At 38.6% G+C, this 17,965-nt stretch overlaps 1 protein-coding gene across 1 annotated transcript in view; it reads right to left on the bottom strand.

Annotated features, from left to right (window-relative positions):
• Window positions 1-17,415, bottom strand: part of TNKS (tankyrase, TRF1-interacting ankyrin-related ADP-ribose polymerase) — a 278,487-nt gene extending 261,072 nt beyond the window's left edge. Inside the window, exon 1 of the mRNA XM_006834485.1 lies at window positions 16,715-17,415. Within this exon, the coding sequence (XP_006834548.1) occupies window positions 16,715-17,387 (673 nt within the window). The 5' untranslated portion in view covers window positions 17,388-17,415. The remainder of the gene's footprint in view (window positions 1-16,714) is intronic.
• Between the last annotated feature and the right edge of the window lie 550 nt (window positions 17,416-17,965).

Here is a 17,965-nt window from a genome sequence, read left to right as displayed (position 1 = left end):
AGGTAGAAGTATAGCCAGAGTGCTCCTTAGAAGCTAGGATGACTAGACTTCATCTCTCATACTTCAGATATATTATCAGAAGGGACCAGTGCCTGGAGAAGGACATCATGTTTGGTAAAATAGAAACTCAGCGAAAAAGAGTTAGATTCCCAATGAGATGAATTGCCAAAGATGCAGCAGCAATGGGTTCAAGTGTAGCAACGATTGTGAGGTTGCATTATAATACTTTACTTTGTCCTCTCAGCCCTTTGAAAACTTCTGTCCAACACTCTGACTTCCTTCTGTTGTGCATAGGGTCACTACGAGTAGGTACGGACTCAACAGCACCTAAAAACAATTCTGACAACTTCAATCTTTTCTCTACTTATCATGTTGGCGCCTATTAGTTCACCTGTGAGAAATTTTGTTTTCTTTATGCTGAGATATAATCTATACTGAAGGCCGTGGTCTTTGATGTAAATAGTAAATGCTTTCAACAAACAAGGTTGTAACCACCTGCATAACACAGGTTATAAATGAGTCCTCCTTTAATCAATGATGCTGTGCTATTTTTCATATAATCTAGCCTCTCAGATTAATTATTCAGCATACAGATTAAATAAATAAGGTGAAAGGATACAACCCTAACACTTATCTTTTCTGATTTTAACCTGCAGTAGTCAGCCCCTTGTTCTATTCCAACAACTGAGTCTTGGACTATATATGGACTATGTATGGGTTCCACATGAGCACAATTAACTGTTCTAGTATTGCCATTCTATACAATATTATTTATAATTCGTTACAGACCACACAGTCAGATGTCTTTACATAAAATAAGGCAAACATCTTTCTGATATTCTCTACTTTCAGCCAACATTCATATACCTCATTGTATGACTTCTGAATCTGACTTGAATTTCTGGCAGTTCCTGTAGATGTGATGCTGCAATCATTTTTGGTTATCTTCAGCAACATTTTCCTTAAGTATAATATTAATATTGTTCAATAATTTCCATATTCTGTTGGATCACCTTTCTTTGGAATGGACTCAAATACAGATCTCTTCCAATCTGTTGGCCAAGTAGCTGTCTTACAAATTTCTTGGCATAGTCAACTAAACACTTCCAGTGTTGCATCCATTTGTTGAAATGTCCAAATTGTTACTCCATCAATTCCTGGAGTCTTGTTTTTGGCTAATACCTTCAGTGCAGCTAGGACTTCTTTCTTCAATATAATCAGTTCCTATGCTAAATCCTGAAATGGTTGAATGTCGACCTCTTTCTTCTCCCTTTTTTAGTATAGTGACTCTATATATTCCTTCATTCCTTCTTTTGTTGCTTCATCATTCAGTATTTTGCCCAAGAATCCTTCAATATTTCAACTCAAGGCTTGAATTTTTTATAGCTGCTTTTTTTTTCTTTTTTCAGCTTGATAAATGTCGAGAACATGTCCTTCTCTTCTGATTGCCTAACTCTAGGTGTTCGCACATTGCATTATAATACTTTACTTTGTCCTCTCAATTACCCCTTTGAAAACTTCTGTCCAACACTTTGACTTCAATAATTCTTCCTTTTGTTTTAGCTACTCTTGCTTTACTCTGTGCTCATGATCAAGTTTCAGAATCTCTGCAAACATGCATTTTGGTCTTTTCTTTCATATCTTTTTAATGATGTACTTGATGTCATCATCTCATACTCATCTGGTCTTCAGTCATTAGTGCTCAATGCATCAAATCTATCATTGACATGATCTCTAAATTCAGGTGAGATATACTCAATGTCTTACTTGGCTCTCATGGGCTTTTTAAAAAATTTTTGTTCAACTTCTACTTGAACACACGTATGAACAGCCGATGGTCTCTTTGCAGCCAACCCCCACACTGTTCTGACTGATGATATTGAGTTTCTCCTTCATCTCCTCTTTCTACAGATGTAGTCGATTGGATTCCTATAGATTCCATCTAAGGTCCACTATTTATGTTGTTTTTTTGCGGGCGGAAGGTATTTGCAAAGAATAAGTTGTGGATGTTGCAAACTCCTATCATGCGATCCCTGGTAACCTGTCTATCAACAAGGCTATATTTCTCAACTAAAGATCCTTCTTCTTTGTTTCCAACTTTCACAGTCCAAACACCAGGAATTGTCAAGATAACCAGTATCATATCTTGACTACAGGTCTCATCAATTTCAGACTCCAGAAGTTGATAAGAACTGTCAATTTCTTCATCTTTGGCATTAGTAGTTTTTGTATAAAAGTTTTTGTATTCACTGTTTTCTTTTTGTAGATATATGGATATTATCCTATGAATGACAGTGCTTAAGGATAGAAGTTGAAATGTTCTTTTTGACAATGAATGTGACACTTGTTGTTATTGTTGTTAAGTGCCGTTGAGTCGACTCCGATCCATAGCAACCACTTGAACCACTGACGTTGCAGTTCAAACAACTTTTGCAGTTTCATGCATTAGCCCACAGTGCCACACAATGACTCCGAAGGTGACACTATTCTTCCTCAATTTGTCATTCCCAGCATAGCAGATCATTTGACTATCTGATTCAAAATGAACAATACCCATCTATTTAAACTCACTATTGCTGTGGATCCTGGTGTGGCATTTAACTAATGCACTGGACTACAAAAATTAGTCTGCATTTCCAGGCACTGTTCAAGCTCACCAGCTGCTCCTTGGAAACTCTATACAGGGTCGCTGTGAGTTCGGAACCAACTCAACAGCACTTAAGAACAACAATGCTGTGGATAAGCACTGGACTGCTAACTGCAAGGTTCAAACCCACCAGCAGGTCTTCAAAAATCCTATAAAGGGTAACTATGAATTAAAATTGACTCCATGGCACTTAACAACAAAAATAACAATGCTTAGGATAAATAAATCTCTTTAGGTAGCTTTGTAAGTAGCTTGTTGCTGTTATGTGATGTGGTGTTAGTTCTTATTCATATCAACCCTATACACAACAGAACAAAACACTGTCTATAGTCTTACCCCATCTTCACAATTATTATGTTTGAGTCCACTGATGCTGTCACTGTGTCAATCCATCTTTTTCAATGGATGACCCTCCACTTTACCAAGCATGATTTCCTTCTCCAGGGACTGGTCCCTCCAGTAACATGCGCAAAGTAAGAGAGACTAGTTTCACCATCCTCACTTCTACAGAGCATTCTAACTGTACTTCTTCTAAAACTTTGTTTTAGATTTGTTTGTTCTTCTGGCAGTCCGTTGTACTTTCAATATTGTTTGCCTACCCCACAATTAAAATACATCAATTCTTCTACTATCTTCCTTATTCGTTATTCAACTTTCATGTGCATAAGAGGCAATTGACAATATCAGAGCTTGGGTCAGGCATCCAATTTATATGGGATTACAGTTTAGATTAGTCCTCAAAGTAACATCTTTGCTCTTCAATACTTTAAAGAGACCTTTTGAGGAATATTTTTCTAAAATGCAACATATTCTTTAATTTATTGACTGCTGTTTCCATGAAAGTTGATTGAGGTACCATGAGAGTTGATTGTGGATCCATACAAAATGAAGTCCTAGACAACTTCAGTCTTTTCTTCATTTATCATGGTGTTATTTATTTATAGTAAGACCATTTCCCTTAAGTACAGGAATATTTTTTTAAAGAATTACCTATGTGCAATCAGTTTCAAAAAAACAGAAACTCCAGGATCTGAATGTTGTTGTTAGGTGCCCTCGAGTCGGAACCGACTCATAGCAACCCTATGCACAGCAGAACGAAACAATGTCCGATCCTGGGCCAACCTTACTACTGTTGCCACACTTGAGTCCATCAATGCTCCCACCTGGCCAATCCATCTCGTTGGGTGTCTTCCTCTTTTTCTCTGACCCTCCATCTTACCAAGCATGATATCCTTCTCTAGTGACTGTTCCCTCCTGACAATATGTCCAAAGTATGAGAGACAAGGTTTGGCCATCTTGGCCTCTGCGTATTGCAGGTTGTTAATGAGTCTTCCTCCAATCCTGATGCCATGTTTTTCTTCATAGAACACAGCTTCTCATACTATTTGCTCAGCACACAGGTTGAATAAGTATGGTGAAAGAACACAACCTTGTTGCACACCTTTCTTAATTTTAAAACATTTAGTGTTCCCATGCTCTGTTCGAACAACTGCTTCTTGGTGCAGTACAGACTCATCATTGAGTACAATTAAGTGTTCTGGAATACTCATACTTCGCAATGTTGTCCATAGCTTGTCATGATCCACTATCTGAACAGCAACTGTGTTTTACTTTTGTTATCATATAAAGAGACTGGTAGACCTCTACACACCCTCCACCCCTCTTCAAGACTATGACCCTAGTCACCCTTCAGGTCTGGAACTGAACCTCTACCCCATTTTTGGCTCAATTTTCAGCCACACAATAGACAGAATTATAAGGGGAACAATAAATACTAGGGAGGTATGTGCAACTTAGAATAATCAACCATTAGTTTCCATCTCTCTAACCCTTCCCTGAAAAATTCTGCACTCATCAATTTATACCATGTCAAATTATATTCTTTTGAGTTTGGGGAATAAAAGGAAATCTGAAGGGGCATGATCATGGTTGGAGGGTGGATGGTGTAAGGTTTCCCAACAAAAATCTCATATGGTAGTCCCTGCTACCCTTGAAGAAAGAGCAGGTGCTTTGTCATGATTTAAAACCTTCCTTGGTGCAACTTTCCTAGCTTTTTTCTGACTTGTACAGTTTTTGATTTTCTTAAAACTTTCTCCCATGATCATCCTGTGTCGTTTCAAAAATCTATCAACATAGAATCCCAAAAACAGTCATAACCTTCTGAGCTGAACTCTCTGCTTTGAACTGAACTGGACCAGCAGATCTTCTTGGAAGCCAGTTTTGATGAGAATTTTTTTTTTTAAGGAACCTTAATAATACTTGTTGTTGTTGTTGTTGTTAAGTTCCGTTGAGTAAGTTCTGACTCAAAGCAACCTTTTACAGGGTTTCCGAGGAGTTGTAATGAGTTTGAACTACCAACCTTGCAATTAACAGTCCAATGCTTATCTACAGCACCACACCAGGGCTCCTAACGATACTAAGACTAGTGTAACACTGAGAGAACTTATCTGCAGCCATGCATTGATCACAAAGACATGTTTAAACACATTTTGTTTGGAATACACCCAAGCAAGTGTGAACTTGAACACTAGTAGCAATGCTTTTTGACTTACTTCTGTACTAGAGCAGAATTAAAACTAAATGATGTTTATTTTTATAAGGTAATGTATGTAACGGCTATATCCTCTGAAAATGAAGCAAGACTACAGAAAGTATACTCAAAGAAAAAAGTTATTTGTAGTAATCATTGTTGGTATTTATTTTATTATTATTTTGAAACTGTGGGTAATATAACATAAAATAAATAAGACATTATGTAACATTCTAATTCTGTAATGCCCTGTACACTCGACGACCCTAAGTCTCAGTATGAAAGAAATGACAGACAGATGTAATACAGAAGAAGCTAAGTAAAAGCCCTATAGTTCTGAATGTGAATTGGAAGTTTTGATATCCGTTAATGGAGTAGGTTAAGAGACAAGCAAGTTTATTAATAAAAAAGATGTAAAATGTGTACAGTAAGCATAAGAAGACTGAATATATTTATTAACATTGGTAAAAATAGACATACGAAAAAAAGTATTACCAGAGATAAAGGGGAACATTTCAAGATGATTAAAAACAAAAGAATTGATTAAGGAGCTCTGGTAGCGTAGTGGTTACAAGTCGGGCTGCTAAACTCAAGGTCAGCAGTTTCAAACTACCAGCCATTCCACGAGAGAAAGATGAGGCGTTCTGCTCCTGTAAAGATTTACAGCCTCAGAAAGACTATACAGAGTTGGAACAGACTCCACGGCACATAACCACCATGTACCAAATAAGGAAGCTTCAAAGTGCATGAAACAATGGACAGAATTAAAGGGACAAAACCACAGTTAGAGATGAACAGTTTTACCTCTTTTTTCTCAGCAATTTATATAACTGAACGAAAAATATCATCAACGTAAGAGATTGGAACAACACTAGCAACTACTTTCATTTGATTAAAAAGTATAAAGTACTACAACCAACAACTGCAAAATACACATTCTTTTCATTGCAGACTTACTAAGATAGATCAAATGCTGGCCAAGAAAACAAAAGTCCCAATATATATTTTTTTTTAATTGAAATCACAACGATTAATATGAGACTATGGCTTCCAACTAGCTCAGTTTCTATTGCTCTGACTTGCTGACTCTCACAGTAGTGAACATCATGCACTGGATGTCCTGTAGAGAATGAGGGAGACCACAGTTCAACAACCATGAAGAACTGAATCATCCAACAGGCATATGAATGAGTAGATCCTTCCTCAATATCGAATCTATAGATGAAGACAGCAAACCCAGTCCACAACTCAACTGTAGCTGCAAGAGATCCTAAGTTAAAGGACAGCTAAGTCATGTCCAGATTCCTAACCTGCACCTGGAGATGATAAATGTTATGTTAAACTGCTAAATTTTAGAGTGGCTTTATAAATAGCAATTGGTAATTAATAGAATAAACTCAAAATAAGTAGAAGGAATGAAATAATGAGCAGAAATCAGCAAAACAGAAAAGCTTTATGCAAATAAACTTGACAAGTCAAATAAAACAAACAAATTGCTTGGAAGAACACAACCTACTGAAAGAAAAAATAAAATCGGAATAGCCCTCTGTCTATTAAAGAAATTAAATTCATCATAAACAATTTTTCCACCAAGAAAACTACAGACTCAGTTGCTTTCACTGGATAAGTCTATCAAATATTTAGTGAGAAATATTAATTCTCAGAAAAGAAACAAATATTTGATGGACATATGAAGGAGTCTGAATACCCTGACAAAGATATTACAACAAAAATAAAATTACAGACTAATATCTCTCACAAACTAGTTGTAAAAATCATTTAACAGAGTATTAACAAATTAAATCTAGCAATACATAAAAGAGAATATATGTCAAGACCAAGTACATCTTATCCTAAGAATGCTAGATAGATTTAACATCTGAAAATCAGTGTAACTCACCATATAAAAACAGAAAAGAAAAAGTTGCTATGATCATCTCAATAACTATAGAAAAAGCATTAGATAAAATTCAATATCCAGGCATGAAAAAAGCAAGCCAGGAAAAGAACTTCCTAAATCTAACAAAAGGCAGCAACAAAAAAACTTAAAGCTAACATCATACTTTATAGTGAAATATTGAACACATTTCCCCTAAGAGTTAGAACGAGACAAAGATGCCCACATCACTTTTTTGTATCATTATCAAGAAAAACAAACAAAAGTCACTAACTGTATTTATTTGCATATATGATTCTTCAATGAAAATCCTATGATATATATCTGCAAAAGAGTTAGCAGAATTAAAAATTTAGTTATTAAAAAATAATAGATATTGAAGAAGATGTGGGGAATCTGGAACTCTTATCCATTGCTGGTGAGAATGCAAAAGGTACAGTCACCATGGAAAGCAGTGACATTTCCTAAAAAAACTGTAAGTAGGCCTACCGTATGATCTAACAATTTCACTTCTAAGTATCTGCCCATAAGACTTCAGAGCAGTGACTTAAAACGAGACTTCTCTCTACCGTTCACTGCAGCACTATTCATATGAGCCAAAAGGTAAAACACCCACAACTCATCAATAGATGAATGAATAAAAATTTAAAAAATAAAAAAATACTACTCAGCCAGTATGAGATATGAAGTCTTGATACATGCTATATACTATATGGATAATATTGTATACAACAAGATATCATGATGAATGAGATAAGTCAATGAAAAAAGGGCAAATATTGTATGACCTCACTAATATAAAAAGACAAGAAAACACAAGCATATACAGACCAACCACCACATCTGTCAGTTTGTTGTACTTACTGTGGTGGCTTATGTGTTGCAGCATGGCTGAAAATTAAGCCACCAGTATTTTATATACCAACAAGGTCACCCATGATGGACAAGTTTCAGGGGAGCTTTCAGACTAAGATAGACTATAAAGAAGAAGAGGTGGGTCACTTCTGAATGGTTAGCCACTGAAACCCTTATGAATAGCTGTGGAACGTTGTCTGATATGGAGCCATAAGATGTGCCCCTCAGGTTAGAAGGCACTCAAAATACGACTGGGGAAGAGGTGCCTTTTCAAAGTAGAGTTGACCTTAATGATGTGAATGGAACAAAGTTTGTAACCGTCATCTGCTGATGGTGAACAATTCAAAATTAAGAGAAACAGCTGTAAACATAGACTGATGAAATATACAAAGACCTGAAACTAGAAAACCAAAGGGAAGAACTCAGCATTTCTCAAGCTGAATAAACTAAAGAAAAAATTCAAGCCACAGAAAAGAACTGAACAAAAAATTCAAGCCTTGACTTGCAATACTGAAGACTTCTATAGGCAAAATACTGAATGACCAGGATGCATCACAAGAGTCACTGTACCAAAAAGAATTGGTCACTGCTCAACCATTTCAAGAGGCAGCATATGATCAGGATCCGATGGGAATGAAGGAAGAAATCCAAGCTACATGAAGACAATGACGAAAACTAAGGCACCAGGTATTAGCAGAATACAAACTGAAATGTTTCCAAACACTTATGCAGTGCTGGAGGCTTGCTCATTTATGCCAAGAAATTTGGAAGACAGCGAACTGGACAAAGAAAGGTGACCCAACATGAAAGTAAAATTTTGGTGAAGATAATATTAAAATGTTTGCAGCAGTAAGTATATCATCACCAGGGAGCTGACAAAATTCAGGAGAAAATGTGCAACAAGGGCTATCACTGCTAATGTCAGATGGATCTTGGCTGAAAGTAGAGAATAAGCAAATGTTTGCTTTGTTGACTATGCAAAGGCATTCAACTGTGTGAATCTTAACAAATTATGGATAACACTGTAAATAATAGTGATTCTAAAACACTTAATTGTTCTTGCAAGGAACCTGTGTATAGAACAGAACAAGAGGCTACCGAATGGTTTAAAATCAGGAAAGGTGTGTGTCAGGGTTGTATCTTTTCATCATATTTATTCAATAAGATTGTTGTTGTTGTTCAGTGTCATGGACTAATAGTCAAAAAACTTAAAGGTTTTCCAAGAAGCTACTAGTGGATTTGAACTGCTGACCTTGTGGTTAGCAGTCCAGTGTTTATCCTACAGTACCACACCAGGACTCTTTTTCAATCTGTATACTAAGCAAATAATCCAAGAATATAGATTATATAAGGAAGTATGGCATCAGGATTAGAGTAAAACTCATTAACAACCAGTGATACGCAGATGACACAGTCTTGGTTTCTGGAAGCACAGGGGACTTGAAATATGGATGAAGATCAAAGACTATAGCCCTCAGTATGATTGCATCTTAACGTAAAGAAGATGAAAACATTAAAAACTGGACCAGTAAATAAAATCATGATAAACGGAGAAAAGATTGAAGTCATCAAAGATTTCATTTTACTGGGGTCCACCACAATCAATGCTCATGGAAGCAGCAGTCAAGAAATCATATAAATAACATTTTGCATTAGACAAATTTGTTGCAAAAGACGTCTTTAAAGTGTTGAAGAGCAAAGATATGATTTGGAGGACTAAAGGTACAAAAAAAAAAAAAACAACAACAATGGTATCTTCAATCACCTCAAATGCATGTGAAAATTGGACAATGAATAAGGAAGACAAGAGAAGAATCGAAGCATTTTAATTAAGGTGTTGGTGAATAATATTAAATGTGCCATGGATCACCAGAAGAACAAACAAATCTGTCTTGGAAGTATAGAGCCAAAATGCTCCTTAGAAGTAAGGATGTCCCTAGTAGGGATCAGTCTCTGGAGAAGGACATCATTCTTGGTACAGTGGAAAGACATCATAAAAGAGGAAGAACCCCAACAAAATGGACAGCTATAGAAGCAGCAAGAATGGGCTCCCTCAAAACAACTGTGAGGCTGGTGCACACAGGGTTACTATGAATGGGAATGGACTTGATGGTACCTGGTGTGGTGCCATAGGATACGCAATTGATTGCCAGGTCGGTTTGAACCACAAGGTTGGAGGTTCAAACCCACCAGCCACTCTTCAGAAACCCTATACGGGGTCGCTATGAGTCAGAACTGACTCATTGGCACTTAAAAACAACAAGAAGAAGACTAAAATGTATTAGTGGTTACCAGAGGTGGGAGGGAAGAGGTAAGAGGTTATTGCTAGTAGAGTACTAGTTTTGGTTTATGTTAAATTTCTGGTTTATTGTGATGGAAAAATCATACTATTTAAAAGTAGGATTCCACAGCTGATTAGTATGAATGCTGTCAATAGTTGCACACCTGCAAAAAGTTGTCTGATAGACGTATTTACAACACTGACAAAGAATAGCTGCTAAGACTGCTTATGTACAACCAAATACCTCATGGGACTCCTATACATTTAGTATGTTGTTGTTGCTGTTGTTGTTAAGTGCTGTCGAGTTGGTTCCAACCCATAGTGACCCTGTCTAGGGTTTCTAAGGAACTACTGGTGAGCTTGAACTGCCACTCTTGCAGTTTAAACCAACTTTGCAGTCTAGTGCATTAACCTATAATACCACATGATTCTACACTTAGAAAATCCCAAAGACTCAGTACGAAAACTATTAGAACTCATTGATAAATTTGGCAAAGTGACCAGGTTCAATACCAACATACAAAAATCAGTTGGGTTCCTTTACAATAGTAAAGATAGCTCTAAAAAGGAAACCAGGAAAATAATACCATTTACAATTGGTTGGTTGGTTGGTTATATGCCATGGCGTCAGTTCCGACTCACAGCAAGCCTGTATAAGGTTTCCAAGGCTGTAAATCTTTATGGGAGCAGAAAGTCTCATCTTTTTCCCACTGAACGGCTGGTACTTTCAAACTGCTGACCTTGAGGTCTGAAGCCCAACTCATAACCACTATGCTACACTGGACACCCAAAAGATGAAATACTAAGGTTCCATTTAAAACAAATACTGATCTCTAGATGTTGTTGTTGTTAAGTGCCGTTGAGTCAGTTCTGACTCATAGAGATTCTGTATACAGTGGGTAGTGGGTTTGAACCACCCACCTTGTGGTTCAAACCGATCTTTGGGTCCACTGTATTATCCTGCAGCACCACACCAGGACTAGGCCATGCATATTGAAGTATTTAAGGAAAACTGTTCATATGTATGCAATTTACAAAGACAAGCATTAGAAGATAAAATTGAAGGACAGATTAAGGAATATATAAGTGGATAAATAGGTCATAGAATTGTATTATAATTTACACTGGCATTCTTCTTGTTGAACACTTTTTTTTTGGTACCAATTTTTTATAATTAGATATAATTTTGCATAACACCTTACAAATAGCTAATGAACAAGATATATCCAAAGAGTAATATCACTCAGGAAAAAGAAAGAAACAGTTTCTAGATAGACATTTTTCTAACAAAAGTTTGATGTGAAATTTTTTAAAGGTATCTTTAACAAAATGTAAGGTTGTAAGGAAACTCTAAGGAAATGACAATCCAGTTTGTAATCAACAGTTTTAAGTCTAGGAAATATTTGTGAAACTGGTTCCTTTCTTCTAATAAATTAAACATGAGGCAGATCATTTGCTTGAAAGTACAATCAAGGACTCTGTCAGAAAATGAAAAGTACAAAAAGATTCCCACTACAAAACCAAGCATTCTGACTCATTTTCTTATCCACTGACAAGAACAGTTTAGAGGACACAGTGGGGTTTTTTGCTGTTAAGTACTACACTGGCACAGTGTGTGGGGGCTGGGGGTAGTAAGAGGGAAGTAAGCGCAGTCATGCTGGAAAAAAAACATGGAAACACTCAGGAATTACACAAGGTGGGCAACCTTTATATAGTTAATATCTGCTTTTAATTATGTCCTGGGGTAGTGCTATAGGAAAAGCACTGGACTGACAACCACAAGGTAGGCAGCTCAAACCCAACAAGCACTCCTTAGAAACCTTATACAAGGTCGCCAGAGGTAGAACCAACTCAACAGCACTTTACAATAACATTTAACTCTGTAGTAAATACCATCCTAAGTATGTAACAGATACCACCCAAATCAACAGCAAATAAAAATTGTATTCTTATTTTATCTTACTTTGCTGATTTTGATGCTGTAATACCCCACACTACATATCATAATCCAAGTTAAAGGTTAACTAACTGCCAGGAATCCTATTCAAAATTTATTCAACTTAAAGTAAATACAATGAAATCTCAGAATTCAGTACCTTTTTTAAAAAGGACCTCATCATCATCATAAGTTTTTTTTTGAAACAGAGACGTCATCCATATACTGGTCCTTCAACAAATAAAAATACGGCATTTCTAGGAACTGAACTAATGGGAAGTTGCTGAGTTGGTTCCAATCCATAGCGACCCTGTATAGGGTTTCCAAGGAGCAGCTGGTAAGCTTGAACCGCCAACCTTGCAGTTTAAACGGCTTTGCTGTCTGGCACAGTAATCCATAGCACCACACCAAGACTAATGGGATGGTACTCTGGTGCTCCTCGGAAACCCTATACAGGGTCGCTATGGGTCGGAATTGACTCGATGGCACTTAACAACAACTCTGGTAGAGTAGTGGTTATGAACTGGGCTACTAACCTCAAGGTCAGCAGTCTGAAACTACCAGCTGTTCCGTGCGAGAACATCTCTACTCCCGTAAAGATTTACAGCCTCCAAAACCCTATACAGTGTCGCTATGGGTTGGAATCGACTTGACGGCACTTAACAACAACATTACATGCACATTACTTTAACAACAATAATCATGAGTGGATACAATGGCAAGTAAGTAAAATATGGGTGGCAAACTGAATGGGGCTACACCCATGAATATATATAGGTTTGATAGAAGATATTTCTATATATGTATTTATATGTGCTGCAAACATATCCATGAATATAATAGAAAATACATACAGGGGGCAAAGTTATGAAAACTGCTTAGCCATAACCAAACACTTTAAGGGAAAGAGGTGCTGGGTCTGAAGGCTCAGGACCACAGTCTCAGTGCATATCAAGGTCCACAAACCTTAGCATAGCATAGTCCACAAAGAAAAAATGTTCTACTCTACATCCTACTTTATTGAGTAGTGACAGGTATCTAAAAAGTTCATCAGTAGCCACCCAAGGTGCAACATATAGTCTTTCTCCATCAGGAGAAAAGAATGAAGAAAATCAAAGAAGCAATTAGTTCAAAGGTCTAAGGGACAACTCTAACCTCTCTGAAAGGGATCACAGTAGAAGGTCCTGAATAGAGTGGGATAAAAACATGGAACAAAACTTAAAATCACACACAAAAAAAACTACAATGGTTGGATAGAGATTGGTACAACCCCCAAGACTGGATTATAGCCCTTAGTCACCCTTCAAACCTGGAACTGAACTTACCCCTCAACTTTCAGCCAAACAACGTAAGGTGAACAATAACACCAGGGAGGTACGAATTCCTACTAACAATCATCCACTTGAGAGCAAAAGGCCAACATTTGCCAGTGACAAAGTTCAGAAAGTAGGAAGAGATAGGAAAGAAAGATGAATGAAAATGGGAAGCACAGAGAGGAAATGGAATGAGTGTTGTTACATTGTGGGGTTTGCAGTCAATGTAACAAAACAAAATATGTATAAATTGTTGACTAGAAAACTGATTTACTCTGCAAACTTCCACCCAAATCACAATACATACCTCACTTTTGTCACCTGTAAAATGAAGGTAACATTCTTTACTTGATAAAATAATATACATTAAAAGTTAGCATAAAATACTAACAAAAATTGAAGGAGTGATATACCAGAAACTTCAAAGATTATGAAAAGATGGAAAAGATAATGTAAGCTAAAAAAAAAAGCTCATCTGACTTTCTTAACCCTCTCAAATCAAGACAAGAGCCCCTTGTATATGTTCCAATAATATAATATACTTTTCTTGCCCCTCTAGGTACAGTGCTGTAGGATAAGCACTTGACCACAGTTCAGTTTGAGTGTTGCAAGGGCAAAGTTCAAGCTCACCAGTGGCTCCTCGGAACCCCTATACAGGGTGGCTATGACTCAGAACCGACTCAACTGCACTTAACAATAACAACATCACTCTAGATACCACAGTTGGAAGGTGGTTGTAGTGGTGATTACTGCTTAGTTGTTGATTATTCCCACTAGACTGTAAACTCCTTAAGGATTAAGAATGATCTGCTACTCCAAAATTGTGCCAGTACTTAACACTGACCTAAGAGAAACACTATTTTGAAACAGACAGACTTTTCCAGCCACAGAATTGTAAGTTTCCGATCTCCAAAATAGCTATTCCATGGCAATTCAATGACTAGCATACTAACCAAATAATATTCCTCTGACAATTACTTTTAACTATGCAGTCTATAGGAGCCCTCCTGTTGCAACTGTTTAAACACCCAACTAATCAAAAGTTTGGCAGTTGCAATACACACAGTGAGTGAATCCACACCGTGGGAGAAAGACCTAGCCATCAACCAAGAATACTCTATCTATGAGGCAGTTCTATTCTATCACATAGGGTCAGGTCACTATGAGTCAAAACTGACTCTACCACATGAACAACAACTCAGGTTATACATGATCGAGAAGACTACTCATATGAACATGAGTATGGCAAATTGACTAAAAGGTGTTAAGTTTTTAGACTGTGGAGTTTTTCTTGTCTGTTTTCCACAATTGAACTAAATACACTATGCTACCAGGGCTACTTATATCTAAGTAAGTGTTGCAAGAAAAAAAAAAAAAAGTATTAACGTTACTCTTGCAATGTATGTCCATCAATTACTATTTCTCCCAACACACTATGAAAGCAGAAACCACACAATTACTCCCAAAAATTTAAAGTGGCCTTAATTCAGGCTTACATAATGATACCTTAAGTTTGATTTCACAAACTCTAAAACAGAGCTGTTTGAGTTCAAACCCAGTTCCACCACTTACTGTATGAGCCGGACTTGTTTAAATAATAAGTGCTTCACTCTTGTCATCTATAAAATGAAAATAGCTTTTCTTTGCAGTCAAAATAAGTAATATACATAAAATGTTAACATACATTTTATTACTCACAAAACAAACTGAAGGAGTGATATATACAAGGAGGCCTCAAAAAGTTCATGGAAAGATGGAATTAAAATAGAATGGAATTTTCCCACAAACTTTTTGAAGTCCCCTCATACATTTAGAAACATGGGGAAAATTTTAATAGAGGGTATCTCTGATGTGACAACTTTGACATGTGAGGGTACATAATCCTCTATTTCTGTCCTACCTGAATTATATATATAGTTGTTAAGTGCTGTCAAGTTGGTTTGGACCCGTAGTAGCCCTGTAAAAGTTTTCCAAGGAGCAGCTGGTGAGCTTGAACTGCCAACCTTGCAGTTCAAACCAACTTTACAGTCTAGCACATTAACCCACAGTGCCACACCAGGAGATAGTTTTCACTGTTAAGCACTGAGTCACAGCAACCCTGTAGAGGGTTTCCACGGAACAGCTAGTGGGTTTGAACTGCCAATCTTGCAGTTAGCAATCTAGTACTTATCTTACAGTGGCACAGCAGGCCTCCATATACACCTCACATAACAAGTGTATGCATTATATACTTATACAGGAGCATATGTCTACAATGCATACACTTCTAGTGTAAACTATGTACTGTATATAAACTTCATTACCTTTATTTTTTAAAATACCAATATTGGGACATTGAGATTATGGTCCTGTGTTTTTTATCTTCATATATTTTTTTAGGACAGAAGGTGTCCATAAAAGAATATACTCAACTATCTGCTTTTAAAAGGGGGGGTGGGGGTGGGTGGAGAGAAGCAGAGGCAAAGACAGAATAAAGTGTGGAATCCAGGGTTTAGGAACTAGCACTTTTTTTGAAGAACTTATGTATCAGATATGTCTCATTATCCTCCCACAACTCTAGTATATCATTTTGCCCGTTAGAAAATGAAAACAGCTAAGAGAAGGTACTTGTAAACAACTAATAAAAAGCAGTACTTAGAACTTCAAAGCCTCTATTTCTTCCATCATCAAACAATGCATCGAAATGTTCTTCTCCAGTTGATTCATACAGGAATATTTTGGTCTTCCCAAGTACACTTTAAACTTTTTGACAAAAAGAGTTACACACACTTCATTACATCTTCCACTAGCTTACTAAAACCACAACAGATCTTTAAGCACTTGCTGAGTTACATTAAACTTTTCGTCTAGACTTGTCCTCAGGGGCATATCCTTGTAAAAAAAAATAATAATAATCAGGCAAACAAACAAAAACTCTAAAACTGCCCAAATCTAACTTTTTCCCGACACATTGAGAACTGAAAAGTTCAAATACTGTGCACCCGTACGCAGAACTACTTCTACAGAGTTTGGGAATGAGTACAGGTTATCACAGAGCAAAACACTAGAGTGGCTTCACAGTCCCCTACCACACCCCCGTCACCTAAACCTAACCACTATCTAAAGAAAGGAAGCTCCCGTTTTCAGGTGAAGAGCCAAATAACCATAACCACGCCCCCATTTTGTACCATCCACATTCCTATCAGTTACACGTTCCTACTCAGACCTCCGTCCCGGATCCCCAAACCCTCGTTAAACAATTCAAAAGTCTCTGACCTGCAGCGAAGTGCAGGGGCGAAGACTTCCGGCCGGCCATGTCCTTAGCATTCACGTTTGCCGCGTCCACCAGCCTCTTTACCCGGGACACGTCTCCATTGCGACAGGCCTCCAGCAGTTCTCGTAGGGCCCCGCTCACTGCTGGGACCCCCGGCCCAGGTCCCGCCGCCCCAGGCCCCAATGTTGCTGTGGTGCTAACCCCGATAGCCTCGGGGCTCTCCGCCAAGCTCGATCCTGGAGAGGATGGAGAGGAAGATGAGGAAGAAGTCGGGGAAGAGGAGGACGACGGTGAATTGTTACTGCCACCGCCGGATGGGTTGGGAGTGACCCCAACGGCAGATGAAGCCGAAACCACCGGGACCACGGGAGCGGTAGCGGCAGTACAGATGGTGCTGGTGGTACTGCAACAGCTAGTACTGTCAACTGGGTCCGGAGATCGAGGCCTGTCGGGCGGATCCCGGCTGCCATCCCCCTCCAGCAGTGCTAGGCCGTGCCGCGGAGAGGCGAAGGGGGCCAGGCCACTGGCCGTGGGGGAGGATGGGGTAGTCCCGGGGGGTAGGCCGGGGCTGAGTGGGGGAGGAGGTGGCGGCGGCGGAGCCGAAGCCCCTGGGGCGGGCTGGAGCTGTTGTTGATGATGGTGGTGATGATGCTGAGAGCGACGCGACGCCGCCATCTTCGGGCTCCCCCAGCACTGTCACTGCGGCAACGGCCCCACCGCCCGCCCTCACTTCCGCCTGCTGAACCAATCAGCACCCAGCGCACAGGAAACGCTGTTCGACGGAGTGGGAGGGGTGAAAAGGAAGGAGGGAAGTATTGGGAGCTCGGAGAACGGCTACAGATGGGGGGCGTGGTTTGTGACTGAGGGGCGGGCTTTGTGGTGTCTTGGCGGGCTGGCTGGGTAGATTTGAATGCTGGAACGGCAACTTCCTGTATAGGAAATTTTTCCTGCGTTTCTCACTTTCAGCCGGCTTACCTTACCCTACTTTGTTCGTTGCCAAGTCTCCTTCAGTCTTCCATGTCTTGCTCCAGAATCAGCTCTTTAGATGTAAATCACTCAACGCAAGCAGAGAATGTGTTGTTTATCATCTGTCAGTCTTTTGTCTGGAAAAATAGAACTAATAGTACTTGTCTCGCGGAACTATTGTTAAGTGCCATCAAGTCGGTTCCGACTGATAGAGATCCTGTGTAGATTTTACGAGGAGCAGCTGACCTTGTGGTTCGCAGTCCAGTGCTGATCCTACAGCAAGCGCC

This window comes from Chrysochloris asiatica, unplaced genomic scaffold (assembly GCF_000296735.1).
Source record: "Chrysochloris asiatica unplaced genomic scaffold, ChrAsi1.0 scaffold00011, whole genome shotgun sequence".
Lineage (NCBI taxonomy): Eukaryota > Metazoa > Chordata > Mammalia > Afrosoricida > Chrysochloridae > Chrysochloris > Chrysochloris asiatica.
Note: the sequence above shows the minus strand (reverse complement) of the source record. Positions and strands in the feature narration are given on the sequence as shown.